The sequence below is a fragment of the Lissotriton helveticus genome, chromosome 7 (assembly GCF_964261635.1).
Source record: "Lissotriton helveticus chromosome 7, aLisHel1.1, whole genome shotgun sequence".
NCBI lineage: Eukaryota > Metazoa > Chordata > Amphibia > Caudata > Salamandridae > Lissotriton > Lissotriton helveticus.
Genome location: NC_136068.1, coordinates 1,088,122,567 through 1,088,141,618, shown reverse-complemented (window position 1 = coordinate 1,088,141,618; position 19,052 = coordinate 1,088,122,567). Strand labels below are relative to the sequence as shown.

Sequence of the window (19,052 nt, the reverse complement as noted above, 5' to 3'; positions counted from 1 at the left end):
GTTATGAGTGCGTGAGTGACTGTCTTCCTTGATTCGGGGGGATCCATTTAAAGGTCTTTTGAGGATGCGGAGGGTGTTGAAGCAGCTGGAGGCGAGGCGTTGACCTGTTAGTGCATGGGGAGGGAGGAGTCGAGTAAGATGCCGAGGTTTTGGGCGTGGTCCATGGTGATGGGAGGGCTGCTGAGGGAGGTCGGCCACTAGTTGTTGTCCCATGCACAAGGGGAGGGTCCTAGGACAAGGACCACTGTCTTCTCCGAGTTGAGCTTCAGGCAGGATGCAACATCCTTCATTAATTCCTGGAAGTTGAGTTTGGTGGTGACGGGGTCCTTGGTGAGGGAGAGAATGAACTGTGTGTCATTGGTGTAGGATACTATGCTGATTCCGTGCTGTCTGACGATGGTGGCGAGGGGAGCCATGTCGATGTTGAAGAGCGTGGGGCTGAGCGATGATCCTCGTTGTACTCCGTGGTTGATTTCAGTGAGTTCGGAGACGAAGGGCGGGAGTCTGATTCTTTGGGTTCTGCCAGTGAAGAAGGAGCGAATCCAGTCGAGGGCGGTTCCCTGTATGCTGGTGCCGTGGAGTCAGGTGGTGAGTGTGCAGTGGAAGACGGTGTTAAACGCTGCAGAGAGGTCAAGTAGGATCAGGGCCATGGTGTGGCCTTGGTCGAGGAGGGTGCGGATGTCGTCTGTGGCGGTGAGTATTGCCAGAACCGCTTATGGTCTGGAACAAGCGAAATGGAGAAGTTATTTATTATTGGATAGCTTTGTGTGGTCAAATAAATTTGATCTAATTATGATAGTGAGGTGGAACGCAAAGGCACCTGAGAGAAGGAAAAATGTGCAAGCCCTAGCTTTGCACAATTCCTCACTTGGAGGGTTTTGTTGTAACATTAACCTTACTCACTTCAAGGAAATCTCCTGCAGTAGTGGAAAATCTATTCAAAAGATCCAAGTAAGCCCTTCCCTGTTCCGGGGAAGGGATGATGCATTCTGTTCAGCTCAACACCATGTGATGATCATTTCTTCAACTTGTACCACAGGTGACAAGGAACACGTGATATGAGGGGTGCAGGGAACCAAAAGGACAGCAAAGGAGATCGGATGGGATATGCTTTATTTATGAATACGATCCTGGCCTGAAGACAGTGACTGAAAAAATTACAATAGAACCAGGGGAAATAGTGTAGGAACAAGAACAAAAGGATAACAAAAAGATAAAGTACCAGATTGCAATAGCGGAAAAAAGGCAGAATGATCAAGTTATTCCAGTATGAGGCATGTCTTGATGATCTAAGTTATCATATTTCTCTGAAAAGGCGAAGTTGGCAGGGAAAGGTGCGTAGTGTCTCAGTAAATCAATCAGAATTCCTGAGTGTTGGAATTTACTGAGTGATTGTCTAGTCCTAGCGCTTTAGATTTTTTTTACTTTACAGATTTCTATCAACTAAAATGTTCTTCTTTTGTGGTTGATCAAGGTTAACTGTTCTCAAAGATTCATCAGATCCAAAACTAAATCGTTTAGTGGGAGCCAATGAATATTAATGAGGGGTAGAAATAAGTGCTTTTCAGTGTAGTCTGGCAGAATGATGCTGGACTAGAAGTGAAGCCCATGATAGACCCAGTAGTCACAGTCTAACCTCAAAATAATTTAGTACCCTTATAAGGGATGTCCCCTTCAGAGTGTTTAGGCAGGATTAAATGTTTTTGAAATAAACATCCTCAGGTTTTTAGCATGATTTCAGTTGTGCTGTAAATTTCAAGGACTCTTGTGGAAGGTCTTGTTTGAAAAAATCTTCCTTGTTTTATTAGCGAGCAAGAATTACTGGGACAGATGCATACATAAACACATACACAAATAAACAGTATATTCTGCCCTTTACTTAGAGAAAGATGGGCTTAAGTACAGACGTGCAAGATCGAGGCAAGGAAGGGGGTGAGGCTAGAGCATGGCAAGAGCCACTAATTAAATGCTTATTTTGTTTCTAAATGTGATATGAACTTTACTACATTAAAATTAGATGACAGGCCATTATACTTGTCATCTCAATGGCCTGGGATATACAAGACTGTGTAAATTACTAACATGAATATTGTACAATTTTTCCGTTTATCTATACTGTGTTTTTTTGTTTTTCTCGTTCCGTTCCTGCTTAAATGTTTGTTTTTTATTTCATATCTTTATTTACTTAACTTTTCCACACTAGTATACACCTTAAACAGATTTCTGAGCTATGAGTTCTGCCTTTTTTCTTTTGAAGAGTTAATGGGGCCATTCTGGACGACTATGTTGAAGATGTTGGCAACCGCACCTCGTTCTACTTCTTCTCAGTGAACACCATGATGAATTCCTTATACAACTATGAAATTGATGGTTTTCGCCGTATCCCACAATCTAAGGTAATACAATACATTAATAAGTGTTTTAATTTGACCTGTGAACTGTATTTTTTTAATCTCTTCCTGACCCTTTTGTTCTGTTTTTCGGTTGCTATCTTCTTGTGGGCCTGTATGAGTAGGAGAAAGGTGCAAAGCTGTTTGATGGTATACATTTTGTAAGCAAGAACTATAAGTACTTTTATTAAGTGATCCCGGTTCATGAGGTACTCAAAGCCCATCTTAATTTTAAATGATTTTAAATTATCTTAATTATCTTTTGTACTAGTTTATTTTATGGGGTATTTAATTGAAATTTTATGTGATTTTAAATGATCTTAATTATCTTGTGTACTAGTTTATTTTATGGGGTCTTTAATTAAAATTGTGCTTTTATGATCTGTTTAAAGAGACCGAATAAAGATGTTATTGACTTGAATTGAACTGTAAGCAAGTGGTGCTTCGACACTGTGGAATTAAGGCTCTTTTCTCACTGCTGAGTTTTGAACAACTGAAGTGCTGATAGGTCAATAACTCTACCACTAGTCACGTTGTGACAGGACAGAGGCTGGGCAGCAGTTTTGAGGTTGCTGTTTTGATTTTGAAGATTCTGGTGTGTAAGTCTATGACTTTTTTAAGGTGGGCTGCAGATGTCAGCTGAAGACCACAGATGACTGCCAGGGACAGTGCTGAAGTGGATGATTTCAAAATTGTTAGTAGAAATGAGCCCCATGGGAACGTGATGGGGCAGCACACCTGTTTTGTTTTTTCGTTGCATTAAAGTTGTGCAAAGAGATCAGAATTTCTCTGTGTGAGCTGCTGCTGAATACTAAAACAGAAGACCTACTGAAATATAATGGTTATTCAGTGTTTGTCATCAGCTAAGTTCTATTTTTCGTTGTATTCAATGCTTTTCATTTCATTCCAGTATTATATCAAGAGTTTTAGACTAAACCACTCATACACAAACTAGATCATATAGGGTCATGCGATTCATTTAGGAAAGAAATATGCTCAGGTATAAAGAGCCAATACACTTACAATCACAATTTCGTTTCAGAGGTTACAATAATAAATAACATTGGAATAAGGGTTTAAAATATTACCCTCGTGAAATTCTTCTCAATATTGTGAAAAACTCCATCTGCAAACATTTTTAAGATTATGGGAATGAGTCGTCTTTCCGGGAAGTTGAATGTCACACCCTCCACAGTTTAGTTTTCTAGATATTTTCTTTACCCTGCGAAACTGCAGTCAAAATAATAACCCTGAAAATCAATGAAATATATTTGTCAAATCAAAATGTTTCCCCGCAAAATGTGTTCACAAAAAAATAATGGCCACTTACTCGACCTTACTCCAAATTTACATCACACACATCCGTCCCCACACATAGTTAAGGGGTACTCCGAAATATTGGATACCCAAAAATTTACCTGAATTAGAGTTCCCACATTTTCTGGATTGGAGATGGCGATAAAGCTCAATTTCATGAGGTAATGTGTGCCTGATTTAAGGCACCTCCAAAAGCATAAAAAATCAGAAAATACAATTTCATTAAATAAATGGGCTTACTCAATAATTGAGTTCTAGATGAATAGAAACAATTAAACCTTTCTATTACAGAATTAAAAAATAAAGCAGCGCCAATCCCATAAAGGATGTTAGTGTAAGGCTATACGGAGAATGCAAAAATTTGAAATTATTTCAAGTCCCATATGGGTAGCAAAATCCAGAAAGTAACAGACAGCATTCCTAGCAGAATAGGAACGTGTTCTCTGGCACCCCCCCACAAATCGAGGCGAGGATTTTTATACATTATTTTCCCACATGAATTCACAGAATCTGCAGACTCATGGTGTTGTGAGCAAATCTAATATTTTGTCAGCAAATTAGAGCACATGAAAAATAAATGTCATATTTTCTTAACATCTAAGCACTAGCTGATTACCTGAAGTGGCGTAACAAAAGCCCCCGCAGTCCCTGCAGTGCGCAGTGGCTTTAGCTCCAGGGGGGCCCCTCTGGCACAGGGCACAGTTGTTGGGCCCCTGGCCTGAGAGCTGCTGACTGGATCTGGAGGCTGCGGGAGACCTAATGTCTTTTTATGCCACTTACCACATGAATAATTAATCAGCCACCTTTAAGCTAATGTGGTCCGGAGATGATAGAACAAAACTAGGTATATGACAATGAAGATTAATGTACTCTGAACCAATAGAAGGACCATGTTTAAATGTTTGGAGTTATGACCAATGTTCACTCTAATTTGTTTCCTCTATGTGCGGCAGTGCAAGATCTCTGTGCACTGCAGCCAAGGGTATGTGCGCAAAGAAACTGACCATGCATGCGAGCCCAGCTACATAAATCAGTGGCCATTATCATTCTAAACATTTGTTACCTTTGACACTGTTGTGTAACTCTTCCAAACACTTTCCCACAGTTACAATTTGCACATGGGACCATCACTCACTGTGGCCTGTTGAGAGGTCAAAGAATGGAGGTGCATGTAGTCTGAACACCTGTAGGACCCACTGATAGGCCCTGTGCGAAACTGACCCTGCATTCTGCCTCAAATCCAAAGCTAACAATCACATCCCATCATAATCACACATACAAAATTTCTACTCAGTAACACACCTGGGTGCAGTTCAGTTTGTGGTATGCACTGCACAAGTGTCATATGTTGTATACAAAACACAAAACTACTACAAAACATTTGGAAAAACAAATCCTTTTATAAAATTCAGGATGAAATATTATGTGAAGTATTCATGTACCTCAGTGTGTTTTGTTTTAAGTGGACTGGTTGGAGTGACAGGAGCCATGGGCAGTGAATGAATCACAGCTTTTCCTATGGTGAGCTACAACACAATGAACACAAAATGCACAGTACAATGTGCTAAAGAAAAAAAGTGCTTTTAGCTACTAAACCAAAAGGTTTAGGTGATCCTCTAAATCAAACGTTTGATGATCCTCATTTTGAGTTAACACACATACACCATTATTCTTGTGTCTTAGTAAATATGTGCGATAGCACTGATGGCTAACACATCCATTGCAGACATCTGCAGCATGCAGATCACAGGCTTAAAGATTGCTACTGTTTGTATGCCTTTTAAAATGCAAAACATCCTTGACCCTTCTTTTTGTAAAGGCATCCTCTTCCTATGCTTGAGAATCCTAAACAACACTTAGGGCCCGATTACGATTCCGTTAGGAAACTGTCCTGTACGAATCGGTTTCAGACTCGTTTCCTACCGAATCGGGCCCCGCTAGTCCGGATGACCAATTACGATGCTTCTGAACATCGTTCGGTCGGACTCACATTGATTCCAATACAAGCCTGTGTTCTGACTGAGAACACAGACTACCATTGGAAAAAGGTGTGTTTGGGGAAACCCTTGCACCCTTTAGCGAGCACCTCATGATGTCTGTCACATTGTGCATGGTTGGGAAGATGAGTCCCTTGGGTACCCCCACAGGCCACATTTGGTCACCTCTGGGTGAAGGGAGCCCTGCAACAGGCCCCCAAAGACGGATTCTGAAAGCCATTTCATCTCAGGCAAACGGAGTCGGAACAGCTGTCCGAATCAGTCAACTTCATTGCTCGATCAGAGACAGTGCCCATTGAGCTGAACGATTCGGCTCCGAAAGACTCGGACCGACCCAATGCCTTTCAAAACCGATTCGGACAGCTCGTACAGTTTCCAGACATCGGTTGTTGGGAAAACTGTACGATTCAGTAGGAAACAAGGGTTCAGAATCAGATTTTGCAATACCGAATCCCATCCGGAGCCCTTCTTAATGACATTTATAATCTGCCCCCTATATTAGAATTTACTGGATACAGAGCGTGGGCATTTAAAAAAGGTTCATTTGTGTGTGTGTCTGTTTTGTATTTCCAAAACGCTTGCAGTTATAATCGTATGTACTGTTCAACACACTAAAATCTAATGTTACTGTTACATTTAGGAAGCAAACTGTGTTGTTAAATAAAACACATGGAAAACCTATTTTAGTGACAATGAAATTCTGCATGAACCAAGAAGAGGTAGACGAAGGGTTCGCTTCTGCTCAGGTATTGAAGTTGCAGTGACTCTTATTATTTGATCCGTGCATGGTCCTGAGCAAATCGACTCTCTTTCCAAAACGTACCACCATCAGTGCTAGCAGTAACACCTAGCTATGGTTTATGCATATTTTTGGAAAAATCAGGATGGAGAGTGCATAGTGGTAAAAGCCAGTAGCATAATAAGGATACCATGAGCACAGGTGCAAGCAAAGAAAAAAAACAATTTGACTGTTGTTGGACTGCTAGTATACAGTAATTTACAGGGTTCAATGGGCCCCTTGCGGTTCTGGGTCCCATACCACTGCATCGCCTGAACCAATGGAAAGTGCACAGAGGCATGACGAGTGAGCAAGCTGAGCTCCATATTTGTAGTATAGCCTGCAGGAGTGTGTAATGACTGTACCAAGAACAGCAAATTCCCACTTTTTTTTTTCTTTTTGTTTATTGGCATTTTTTCACGCATTATATCAAATTATATAATTTGCTTGGTGCCAGTGCACAGCATGCATTGTAGTTAAACCTTTACAACAAACTTAATGATCAAAACATAGGACAGCATCGCAGAAATGATTACTTAGAAGCATCTACACATAATTATCTTAACAGTGTATTCTTCCCTTATAATAGTGCTGTTATGTTCTACCCCTTTAACTCTCCCATCTCTGATCTATTTGTACCACTCATTGCTCAGAACACATATGGACTGCATGTGAGGCTGGGTGGATACTACGGTTGTACCGGGGCTGGGTGCTTTGTTATCCTCAGATTGGTTTGTGCCTATCCATTCTAGTATTGAACCCCAGATGTCTTTTGGCCTGGAGGCGGTGGGCATTAGTTCCCAAAATGTTGAGAGCTGGGTCTCACAGTAAATGACATCCTGTAACCAGATCTTAACCGACAGGGCATTGGGTTTCCCCCAATGCATAACCACCCATTGCTTTGCCAGTAGAAATAGCATGGCATGTAGTTTCCTTGTGTACGCTGGGGTCTCCTTCGCATAGCCTAATATTCCTATCAACGGTGTGGGTTCAGCTGATGTCCCCAGAACCCCCCCAATCGTGTTGAATATGTCTACCCAGTATTTCACTGTGGAAGGACAATTCCAAGCTAGGTGTAAGACTGTTGCTGGTGTTGCCCCGTATCTTCAGCAGCTAGCATTGGGCCTTAGTCCCATATGGTTTAGCTGGGGGGGTGGGGGGGTTCTGTAAAATCTGTGCAGGAATTTGAAATGGATTAGTCTTAGCTTGTAATTAGGAGACGGTATCCGCAATTGGCCGCAGCAGAACTTCAATTGCTCCTCCAAGAGTGGGGGGTTAATTTCAGTGTTCCAATCATGTAGTGCTTTAGGTATTGTCACCGGAAATGTATTCCGCATGGTATTGTATAGGCGTGTGATGAACCTGCGCGGCAACGGACCTGACACTATATGTTCAAGGCGTTCAGTGTGGGCTGGGGGCTAGGGAATGTAGTGTTCACCTGTTGACATGACGCTTGGACACGTTAATATAAGAACAATTCTGAGTAAGAAGGCGTTGCCCCTGCTGGCTCTATTGGAGGCGGGCAAAAGTTGTTCTCGGGATATAAATCAATAAATGTATTCATGCCTAGCCCTCGCACTAAAGTTACATTCCCTGTATCTTACAGTGGAGGTATGTGAGGGTTGATTGCTTATGGCATGGAAGGGGCATGTAGGACCTCTAGCTTGGTTCTATTCCTCAGGCCTTCCCATCCCCATCAAAATGTCTCTACTGTATCAACTTCATTTGGGGGGGTTTATATGGCTGATATAGTGCAACTCGGAGTGGGGTCACAGCCCTGTCTGTCTCCACCGCAACATGTGGCTGGAACTGGACAGTGTAAATCCAATAATGTAGGAACTGGGCTTGTGTGCAATATGTATATAGTGGGATATCCGGCGCGCCCAGTCCTCCTTGCGACAAGGGAAGTGTCATGAGTTCCCATGATACGCGTGCTTGTTTCCATGTCCACCTCAAAGATACCAACAAGGAGCGCATTGTTTTAAAGAAGGCCTGTGTGAGTGAGAGTGGGAGATTGATGAACAAATATAGAAATTTAGGCACAATAATTATTTTACCTATAGCAATTCGTACTGCCAGGGACAGCGGTAACCTAGACCAAGTCTCTACCTTGCCCTCCAACCATGTCATCACCCTGCCATAGCGATAGAAAAAATCAGGGGGGATAGGGGACATCCCTGCCTTGTGCCACGAGTAATTGGTAGCTGCGGGGAGACCAATCCATTTAATCTAAGTCTGGCAGTGGGACATCTGTACAGCAATTTTATCTTGTTTATGTAAGTCGGGCTGAATCCCAGTCTTGCTAATATATGTGTTGATTAGGATGGCGGACGGACTTGCGTCCGTCCGCCACCCCCGAGGTGGAGGGACCGTCCGCAAGGGCAGCGGCGTTCCCTCCATGCCAATTAGGATGTGAACACTACCCTGGCGGTCACATCCTGTATCCATAACATTGCGGCGGGTGCTGCGTCAAGCAGCACGCGCCGCAATGTTAAAAATGCATGCAGTGCATTTGCATGTACAAAGCGACAGGCACTGCGTGGTGCCTGCCGTTGTGCATGCACATGCAGGGGAGTACCATAGGTACCCCCCATGTGCACTCCCACCCCCCCTTCACCCTGGGGGCCCACAAGGGCCCCCCAGAAGCAAAGGTCCACATGCTTTTCCACGGCAGAAAAACCGCAGAGGAAAAGCATGTTTACACATGCTTCCTAATTTGGCTGGTGGTGTCTTGCAGACACTGCCACCAAATAGCGGTCTACACCCCGCAGATCAGCGGCGGACGGACCTGCCGTCCGCCGCTGATCCCACCGCCATCCTAATCTGGCGGGTGGTGTTGTCAGGGACCCACTGTCCCGGAGGATGCGGATTCACCGCCATCATAATCGACCCCATAGTGAACAGATATTGCCACTCCAATTAATCAAAGGCCTTAGTGGCATCTAGGAGCACCGCCTGGGCATGTGAGTCGGGTGTCTAAATAATGTAACACCGCAAAGAAGGTGCATAGGTTGTGTTCCGTAGATCTGCCTGAAATAAAGCCAGACTGGTCATGCCTTGTGATCAGGGGGAGTAGGGGCTGCATTCTGTTTGCTAGTAACTTAGTCTAAGTTCTTGTATCAGTATTTATAAAAGAGAGGGGATGATATGAGTCCCTCTTGGGTGGTTTCCCTCGCTTGAGGAATGACAATATGATTGCTTCCCGCATTGTTGGGGGAAAGATCCCAGAATCCTGTGCTTCCCCATACAGTGCCAGGAGTTGGGGCACTATCAGGTCTGCATAACTTTTGTAAAAGGCAGCAGTAAGGCCGTCAGAGCCCGGGGCTTTGTCAGAGGGGAGGCCGTTTATTAGTTGTGTGATATCTTCTACAGTGTAGGATTCATCTAAATAGGCCCTGTGCCCACTGCTCAGCCACCTCAGCTCAATGGATAGGCCAGCAAGTCTTCAGAAATTGTACAAGAAGAGGAAGCATACAATGTGGTAGAGAATTTTGTGAATTGGTCCAGTATTTCCTGGGATCCCCTGACTGCTTCACGATTATCATCTAGGATCTCTGAAATGAACGTGGCATTATTAGGTGTGTGTTGCGTGTGAGCTAGGGTTCTGCTCGGCCTGTCCCCTTCTCTATACTGTCTAGCTTGGACATATTTTCCCAGAAATGCCACCTCCCTCAGTGACTCCCCCTCATATTCTAAGATAATGTCCCTTATTGCTCCCAGTAGTTTTGTATCTTCAGTACTATAATATTGTAGTTCCTGGTTTCTGATGTTGGTTTCCAATTTTCAGAGGGATTGCCTAATAGATTTCAGTACCCCTTTCTGTCTGGATATGCATTTCCCTCGGATTATAGCCTTAAAGGCTTCCTATAGAGTAGCCTGCGTTTGCACCGTGCCTGTGTTGGTAGCAAAATATTCTCCTATATCGTTTCTGATTTCTTCCTGAAAGGCCGTATCTGTGAGTGCATGTGAGGTAAGCGAAGCCTCCAGCTAATTACTCTTGGTTGCTCCTCAGGTATTTTCAGCTGTAGTCGGACAGGAGCATGACCACAGAGTCCTGGCTTGGTGTTTGATATCTGTTGTCCAGGCTGCTATATCTGGGGACACTAGTCAGTAATCTAACCTTGACCAGACATTATGGTGAGCTGTGATGCAAGTGCCCTCAGTCGTGTCAGGATGGCATTTCTGCCAAATATGCATCAATTTGCCCTCTGCTATGATGGCGTTGAGTGCTGTGTTACATCTTGGGTGGAGATTTCGGGACCCTCCGTTCCTGTCCATGATGTTGTCAACCAGCACGTTGAAGTCGCCAACCCAAATAATAGTGTTGTTCCCCACTGTGCTTATTTTAGCCCATACTGTGTGAAAGAAATCAGGCATGGTCGCCTAGTATAACAAACCTCCCTTCCGGATCGACATGTGTCATGGTTGCTCACCAGGCCACCCCACGTCTGATTAGTATGGACACCCCTCTGGCAAAGTTAGAATGAATGGAGCCCCAGCATTTATTATTTACCTTCATTTGTGAGGTGCTATTTAAGTGTGTTTCCTGTATGAAACATATGTCGATATTGTGTCTTGCTAAATTGGAATGTATGAGTCTGGTCTTTCTGTGATTGTTCAGCCCCCTAATGTTCCATTTAAAGAGATTGTAGGATGTCATGTTGCGTGATTTTAATGTGTAAATGCTTCGATAGCCAGCTTTGTTTCACTGGGCTGCTAAGGGATAGATACGTACTTGTATGTGCTGTCAGTGTACTGTGAGAGTAGGTTCTCAGTAAGGCACTTAGGTGGTCTAAACACGTTGCTTCCTGCTATCAATTGATAACGTATTTTGCTGTCCTGTCTAACTGAGACAGCGCTTTTGGAGGTGTCAGAAGCCATTAAGGAGGCTCTGGATTCAGGCGGCAAAGTCATGCTTGTCATGCTAGATCTGTCGGCGGCCTTTGACACCGTCCCCCACGAGGGGCCCCTCGCCAGACTTCATGACATCGGTCTGAGGGGGACGGTGCTCAGCTGGTTTACATCTTTCTTAGTGGGCCGTCGACAAACGGTATGGGCCTCTTCTAGCTCTGCTGAGATGCCGCCGCTGGGAGTCGGAGTCCCGCAGGGTTCTGTGTTGAGCCCGACTCTTTTTAACATCTTTATGACTCCCTTGGTGGCACTGGTTGAGTCCTTTGGGGCCCAGATCGTTTCCTACGCCGATGATACCCAGCTCCTCTTTACGAGCGGGAAAGGAGAGGAGTTTGACGGAGAGAGTATTCGGGAGTGTCTTGGGGCTGTCTTCAGGTGGTTCCATCTGAACAGCCTCAAATGTAACTCAGACAAGTCGGAGGTACTGTTTTTTGGCTGTGCCTCAGACCCTGACTGGCAGACATGGTGGCCGACCAATATGTTCCCCCCAGCTCATGCGTCCCAGCTGGCAAAAAATCTGGGAATTAAGATCGATAATGGTCTGACAATGAGATCTCAGATTCTCGGTCTTACGGGCACATGTTTCGGCATCCTCAAGATGCTCCGGAAGTTTCTCCCTCTGCTCTCGGAAGAGCATAGGAGAATTACGGTGCAAGCCTTAATTGGCGCCAGATTGGACTACTCCAACGTCCTTTATCTGGGTCTTCCAGAATATCTTGTACAGCGGCTTCAGGTGGTGCAGAATTCCGCTGCACGTGCCATCTTTGGCCTTCACAGGCGAGCCAGAGTGTCCGGCCTTCTGCAGTCGCTCCATTGGCTGCCTATCCGGAAGCGGATAGTTTTTAAGACGTTGACTCTGGCTCATAAGGCGCTCTTCGGTTCAGGAGCAAAATACCTTCAACGCAGGCTTGGCTTTTATCGCCCGGTCCGTGCTTTGCGATCTGAATCTTTGTTTCTTGCGATGGTCCCCCGAATAAAGAAGGCCCGTATTGGGGGGCGTTCCTTCAGGCTAAGGGCACCACAGCTCTGGAACGCTCTGCCATTGGCCTTACGTTGTACCTCTAACCTGCTGTCCTTTAGGAGGGGCCTTAAAACTTGGCTTTTTACCCTTTAATATGCTTCCTTCGCTGTCTGTCGATGCTCTTATTTTTTCTGTGTTATGTTTTTCTCTTATGAGCCGCCAATAAAAGCACCGGAACACTCCAATGGAGTAGCCGTGCGCTATAGAAATCAAAATTAACATAACATAACATAACATAACATCTAAGTTAACAATCCCATCCCTCACCCCACCCACACCAATCCCCAATCAGGTTGAGCACAGAATCCCTCCCCATCAAACAAACTCAGTGTTGTATCCCAGGCTTCAGTTTTGGGACAACTGGTGGGAGTTCTCCCTAGGGGCAGGACTACACCCGCGTACAGCCCTGCCTTGCGGTGGGGTGGCAGCCCGAGTGTATGAGAGCTTACACATACAACATAAATGGTGCTTTAGATACAGTTTCAGCCTATAACCACATGATCATTATAATTGCCTCATGGAGCTGCTGATACTTAAAAACAAAGGGCAGCCCACGCTTTCAGGTAGAATGTTCTCAACAATACCTGGCAGTGTAAGGCACTGCAATTCAGACATTGTCACTGAGTTCGGCATCTGAGAGGACACCTGCTGTCGACTTGGCTGCACGTTTATGGCCACCTATGTGCCTGGGAAATTTCATGGCCAATTTAGCATCCGTAAAGTGGTGACAGTAATAAACATAGTGATAATCACAGTAACGCAATACATGACAATAATGACAATAAAATGATTCCTAAATGATGACAGTAAAAATAAAATTATAATGATAATAATAATAATAATAACAATAATAACATTGACAATAATAATAATAATAACAATAATGACTGTGCTCTAGTGCCAAATAAGACTTCTTCGCCGAGCGCATGCATAGCATCTAAGTGGTCAGGACCGCCAATTCACACAGTGGGCAAAAGCAAAGTAGTACTCCAATTCATGAGGAGTATGAGGTCTTCTAGGCATAACAGTGAATGCAAGCTTATGGAGGGTCATAACATGAGTAATAAGAGTCAAGGGAACCCCACAGTTTTCTGTGCGATTTACACCATGGAGAAGAATGGAGAGATTCATTATTAGCACCTCTCAAAGAGAATAGCCAGTCTTGCCACATTCCAAAGGAGACTTCACCGGCACTTTTCCATTTTTTTAGAATGACTTTGCATGCTAGAGTGCGCATGAGGTCCATCAAATGCCGGTCCTCTATGTTTACAAGGTGAGGATATGGAGCCCCCAATAAAATGTAGGAGAAATATCTTGGAGGTAAGTAGTGAAAGGTTTTGTGTAAATAATTATGGATCTTGTCCCAGTCGGATTGTAAGGAAGAGCAATAAAGAGCAGGTGGGAAAAGTTACCTGTGTGAGATTTACAGTTCCAGCATGTGGGGCTATCACTGAGTTTAAGCTTAACATTTTTCTCTGGTGTCCAGTACGATCTATTTATTAACATTATCTTGGTTTGTGAGAGTATAGGCATAATTGTGTTAGAAAATGGGGTCAGGTGAATCTTTTCCCAATCAAATGGGATCTTGGTGGAGTTTACCTCATTTTCCCATGTCGTCTCACATTTCCTATGTGATTTTCGTGAGTTAGGAGAAAGGAGTTTATATATCTTGGAGACGGTGTGCCCAGATTTCATGAGTTGTGCTAGCTTGCCAGCTATCGAAGGGTCAGAGGGTGTAATGGAGCATAATGAAAGGAGCGATTTGAGTTTTAGGAATTTATAGAAGTCTAAAGGTTTAAGCCCATGTCGGTTCTGTAGGTCGGAGAAGGGAAGAGGTAATGAACCTGTAAAGAGATTTTTGACTAGATTTACTCCGTTTTTAGACCAGTGATCCCAGTAAAGTGATCTTCCATCTATCTTTAAAATCAGGTTGTACCATAAGGAGGCTAAGTTGGATTTATTAATTTTGATTTTGGCTTTGGATACCCATTCTAATCTCGGCAGGGCTCTCTTAGTATTGAGCAGAATATATTTTGAGTGAGGAAAAGCAGAAACATCAGCTGTTAGAAGAGGGGAGAGAGGCATGTTATTAATGATCGATCTTTCTATATCCAACCATACAGGGGTATAGTCTGTTTGTGGGAGTAGCCAGTTAGATCCCTGTTTACATAAATATGCAGTCTGATAGTTTCTAAAGTTCGGGAGACCTATACCTCCTTTTTCCTTGGGCAGTTGAAGTTTACTCAGTGAGATTCTGGGTTTCTTGCCCTGCCACAGAAACGTATTAAAGAGTTTATAAACCTTCTTCAGGAAGTCATTCGATAGTAACATTGGGAGCATGCTGGCAAGGTAATTAATTAGAGGGGTTATCATCATTTTCAATGTCTCCGCCCTATCCCACCATGATAAGATTTTCGGGGACCACCCATCCAACAGATTAGATATCTTTTTGTGTAGGGAATTCTCATTAGTTTTTAAGGTGGTGATTAGGTCTTTCTCGAAGTCCCGGCCCAGGTACTTTAAGCACTTAGGTTGCCAAAGTAAGTCTGAGTCACCAATAATGTCTTTGTCACCAATGTTGTTCAGGAGTTTCACTTCCGTCTTATCTTTATTTAATTTGTAACCAGAAACTATGGCAAAGTCCACTATTGAGGACATTAGAGCTGGTATTGCGGTCTCGGCATTTTCAGATATCACTAAGACATCGTCGGCGTAGGCCGTTATTTTGACCGTGCAATCGTCAAAACATATCTCTTTAATCCAATCATTATTCCTAAAATGGTAAAGGAAGGGTTCAATAGCAAGCAGGAATAGAGAGGGGGAAAGGGGACAGCCTTGCCTAGTGCCTTGTTCTAGCTTAAAGGAGGATGAGAGGCAGCCACCCGCTCTAACTCTGGCTGAGGGATTGGAGTAGAGTGCCATCACCATACGAATGAAATTACCCCCTAATTTGAATTTATCTAGCTCTGCTTTCAGGTAGGACCAGTCCACTTTATCAAAGGCCTTTTCGGCGTCTAGGGTGATTGCAACCATTGGGGAGTTGGTGAATTTAGCCTTTTCTAGTGTATGAGCTAAGATGCGCGTATTGTCGCTAGAAAGCCTGTTTTTTAAGAAGCCCCCTTGTCACGGGTGGATGAGTTTGGGTAAGAATTTCTGGATACGTTTCGCGGGAATCATAGCATAGATTTTACAATCTAAATTTATTAGCGATAATGGCCTGTAATTTTTCGGGAGTGACGGGTCTTTCCCTTCTTTGGGAATCACTACTATGATGGCTTCAGCTGTAGAACCGCTAACTTGACCGGTATGTGCGAATTCATTATATAGACTGAGTAGAAGCTGAGTGAGTAACGGAGTGAAGCATTTGCAGAACTTTGCTTTAAACCCATCTGGGCGGGGGCTTTTCCAGATTTAAGTGCTTATATCACGATTTCCATTTCTGGGGCAGTGATCGGATTATTAAGTTCTAATTGATCTTGGGCCGATAACGAGGGAAGCGAGCAATTGTTCAGATAATCATGTGTTTTAGAGCTGTCAAGATCTTTGTTTTTGCTGTACAAAGTGTTATAAAAATCCTTAAAAACGTCTGAGATTTTGACGGGGTCAGAGTGAGACACCCCAGAATGGTCTGTTAAGCTCTTTATCATGGATTTCTGCAGTTTAAACTTCAGGTAAGAGGCAAGGCTCTTGCCTGTTTTATTGGATTCACATAACTTGGTATTTCTTTGAGTTTTCAGCCATATCCCCGCTCTTTCACTGACTATCTTATTCTATTCATACTTTTTATTCATAATTTCATTCAGGACAAGGGTATCTCTAGTGATGTCTCTTCCCTAGTGTGATCAATAGAATGGGAAACCCAATAAACCCTTGGAGGCTTGGGCAATAAAATAGAAAAGTAAGGGGTGCCAACAAGGGAATTTGTTTGCTAGTGACTCAATTAAATATTAGATTATTTGTCGGATTAGTTCATCTGGAACAAACCTCAATGTGTCAAAAGACAACTTCATTCAATGTAACTGTTTAGCACAAATAGTAAAAAAGTAAAAAACACGGGAGAACCAAGACTAAAAAAGTATTTATGTATCGTAATTGTTAAAAAGGATATTAAATATGGAAGATTGCTCTCCTGCCTACAACGCATGATTCAGAAGATTTCTTGAGTACCTATGCGTACCATAGACGCCAGACATTATTTAGTTTGGCGCTTAGACCATTGACTTACCCTTTGGCTCAAGGCTGCATCTTATGTTTATACACAAGAGTTTTGATCTAGCAAAGACTATTGTCCTGATGATGGTCTGAAGGACGGAAGCCACAACACCGAAACGTCGACTTTCTCTTCTATTCCGGAGAAATTGTGTTAAAACTCTTAGGATATATATATTTTCATTTTGGTATTTGTCATTTTTGTATTACTGTGGAATAGTTGCTGGTCATGAATTGTTAGAATAATGTATTTTTCCTTTCCTTTCATAATCTCTTGCTGACTTCATTTATGTGTATGTTCTTCTCTAGTGTAGCAATTTCTTGTTCCAAACGTGTAAGGTTGCTGTTTGCGTCTCTGTTCATTGCCACCCTTATTTTTATGACCTCGCCTCTGATGGTACATTTAAGAGCTTCCCAACGTGTAAGGTCAGATGTTTCGCCCACTTTATTGGACACAAGGTAATCCTGTATTGCATTTTCAATGGCTTGCTTATTGGTGTCTTTTTCTAACACTGCATTATTAAGTCTCCAAAGATTTGTTCTCTTGACATTATCCACCAAGGCTAATGATAATGTGATACATGAATGATCCGACATCACTCTTGGTTCAATCGATGTTACCTCGATGCTAGTGGAAGCGTTCCCAGAGATGAGTATATAATCAATGCGTGAGTAGGAATTGTGCGGTGTCGAGAAGAAAGTGTAGTCTCTCCCTGTGGGGTTTTGTAGTCTCCATAAGTCTATCAACTTAAAACGTGAACAAAGATTGAGAAGGGTTTTGTGAGAGTTGTTTGGGTGGAAAGGACAGTGGGAATCCCTGTCTAATGACGGGTCCAAAGGTAAGTTGAAATTGCCGGCCATTATGTGTATTGCATTATCAGGGATCGTGCAGATGTGTTCACACAACTCATTCCAAAAGTCTGGGTCGTCCTTGTTAGGGGCATATGTGTTAGTGACATATAATTCTTTATTGACCTTTGATAACTTTGTGGAGATCCATCTCCTTTTAGTGTTGGAAGTACTATTTAGTGTCTCAAAATTAGATTTCTTTGCTATTAAGGCCAGAACCCCGTTCGTTTTCCCTAAGGCCTCAGAGCCCACAACGTCGCTGTATGATCTGTTTCTAAGTGAATTGAATTGTGTTGAGTCGATTTTCGTCTCCTGGAGTAAAATAATGTCTCCTTTTTGTTTTTGGAGGTAATCAAGCATCTTCCTCCATTTGACTGGATGGTTTATGCCTTTTACATTCAGTGAAACAACTTTTAGACAATTGTTTTTGTGTGCCAAGGCACCAGGTGAGGGTAGCATTGACAGGAGATCGTTGTGTACATGTAGTATGTGATACCGACCTCGTAGTGAGCCATGAGTGGAGTACTGTATACCAGAGTATAGTTAGTAGAATTTCGGAGTGTGGGCCTCGCCGCAAAAAGGCACTGAGTGATTTGCTATTAAGCAGTCTCACGTGATGAATGTATAAAACCACATGTAGCAACGTTAGTACTATATGTATTCTCTTGACAACCGTGAAAATATCATGTGTGTTGGTAAATACTTTTGATTCAATGCACAAAAGTACAGTCAAGAATTGAAGTCTGGCACTAGAGCATGGAAAACAATAACACATGGGAAAAATCAAGCAACAAGCCATAAAAAGAAAAAAAGAACGAGAAGTCACGATCAAAACCCCATCCCTACTGACCCACCCCCTCCCCACTGCCTCCCACCCCACCCTGAAAGTACTCAGTAGACATGGTGACAAGGGGAAAATAGCTCCCCTCCCATGGCAGCTAACGAAGTCTTGTTAAACATATGGAACCAATTCTTATTCCGAGAACAGCGAACTCTAACTACATAACTAGAGCTAAATTTAAGTGCTTGATAAGAGCTGAATTTGTCTCATGAGCGGTTCAGGGTACTCCTATTGTACAGTCACTATTACGCTAACTTCTAAGGCTGTCCCATTTGAGCGTTAATATGAACATTTACACAATATAAGACATTTAAACGTTTACTAAGATATTAGACTAAAAGCTGACGAGCTAGAACTAATCTAGAAGTGAGCTAGTAAAGGGCCATAAGCCATTAGTGAGCAGGTAGTCAGAAGTTAGTATTGGCCCGCTGACGAGTTGAACATGTATACTGTGAATTAGATAACAGATGCGGCATATGGTTAAACTGAACAGGTACATTTGCGGATAAATATCCTATTTGAACCATTAACGAGCTGCATCGTGCATTAGGAAACTGCTGCGAATGAACAGTGATATGAACCTTTTACAAAACATTAGACCAGTAGACAAGTACTTAGATTAACTAAGAGAGGCGCTTGGAAAGGCATTTAGGTGACTGTTCTGGATGAACCTGGCATTGCGGTGTCCATTGAGGGATCGTCTGGGCCGTCGAGAAATCTTTTCAATTGCAGAGGGTCC

The 19,052-nt window shown here is 43.1% G+C and overlaps 1 protein-coding gene across 1 annotated transcript in view; it reads left to right on the top strand.

Moving 5' to 3' along the window:
* Nucleotides 1-19,052, top strand: part of LOC144769964 (uncharacterized) — a 321,126-nt gene that overhangs the window by 234,848 nt on the left and 67,226 nt on the right. The window contains exon 5 of the mRNA XM_078654161.1: nt 2,258-2,396. Coding sequence (XP_078510287.1) covers nt 2,258-2,396 — 139 coding nt within the window. The remainder of the gene's footprint in view (nt 1-2,257; nt 2,397-19,052) is intronic.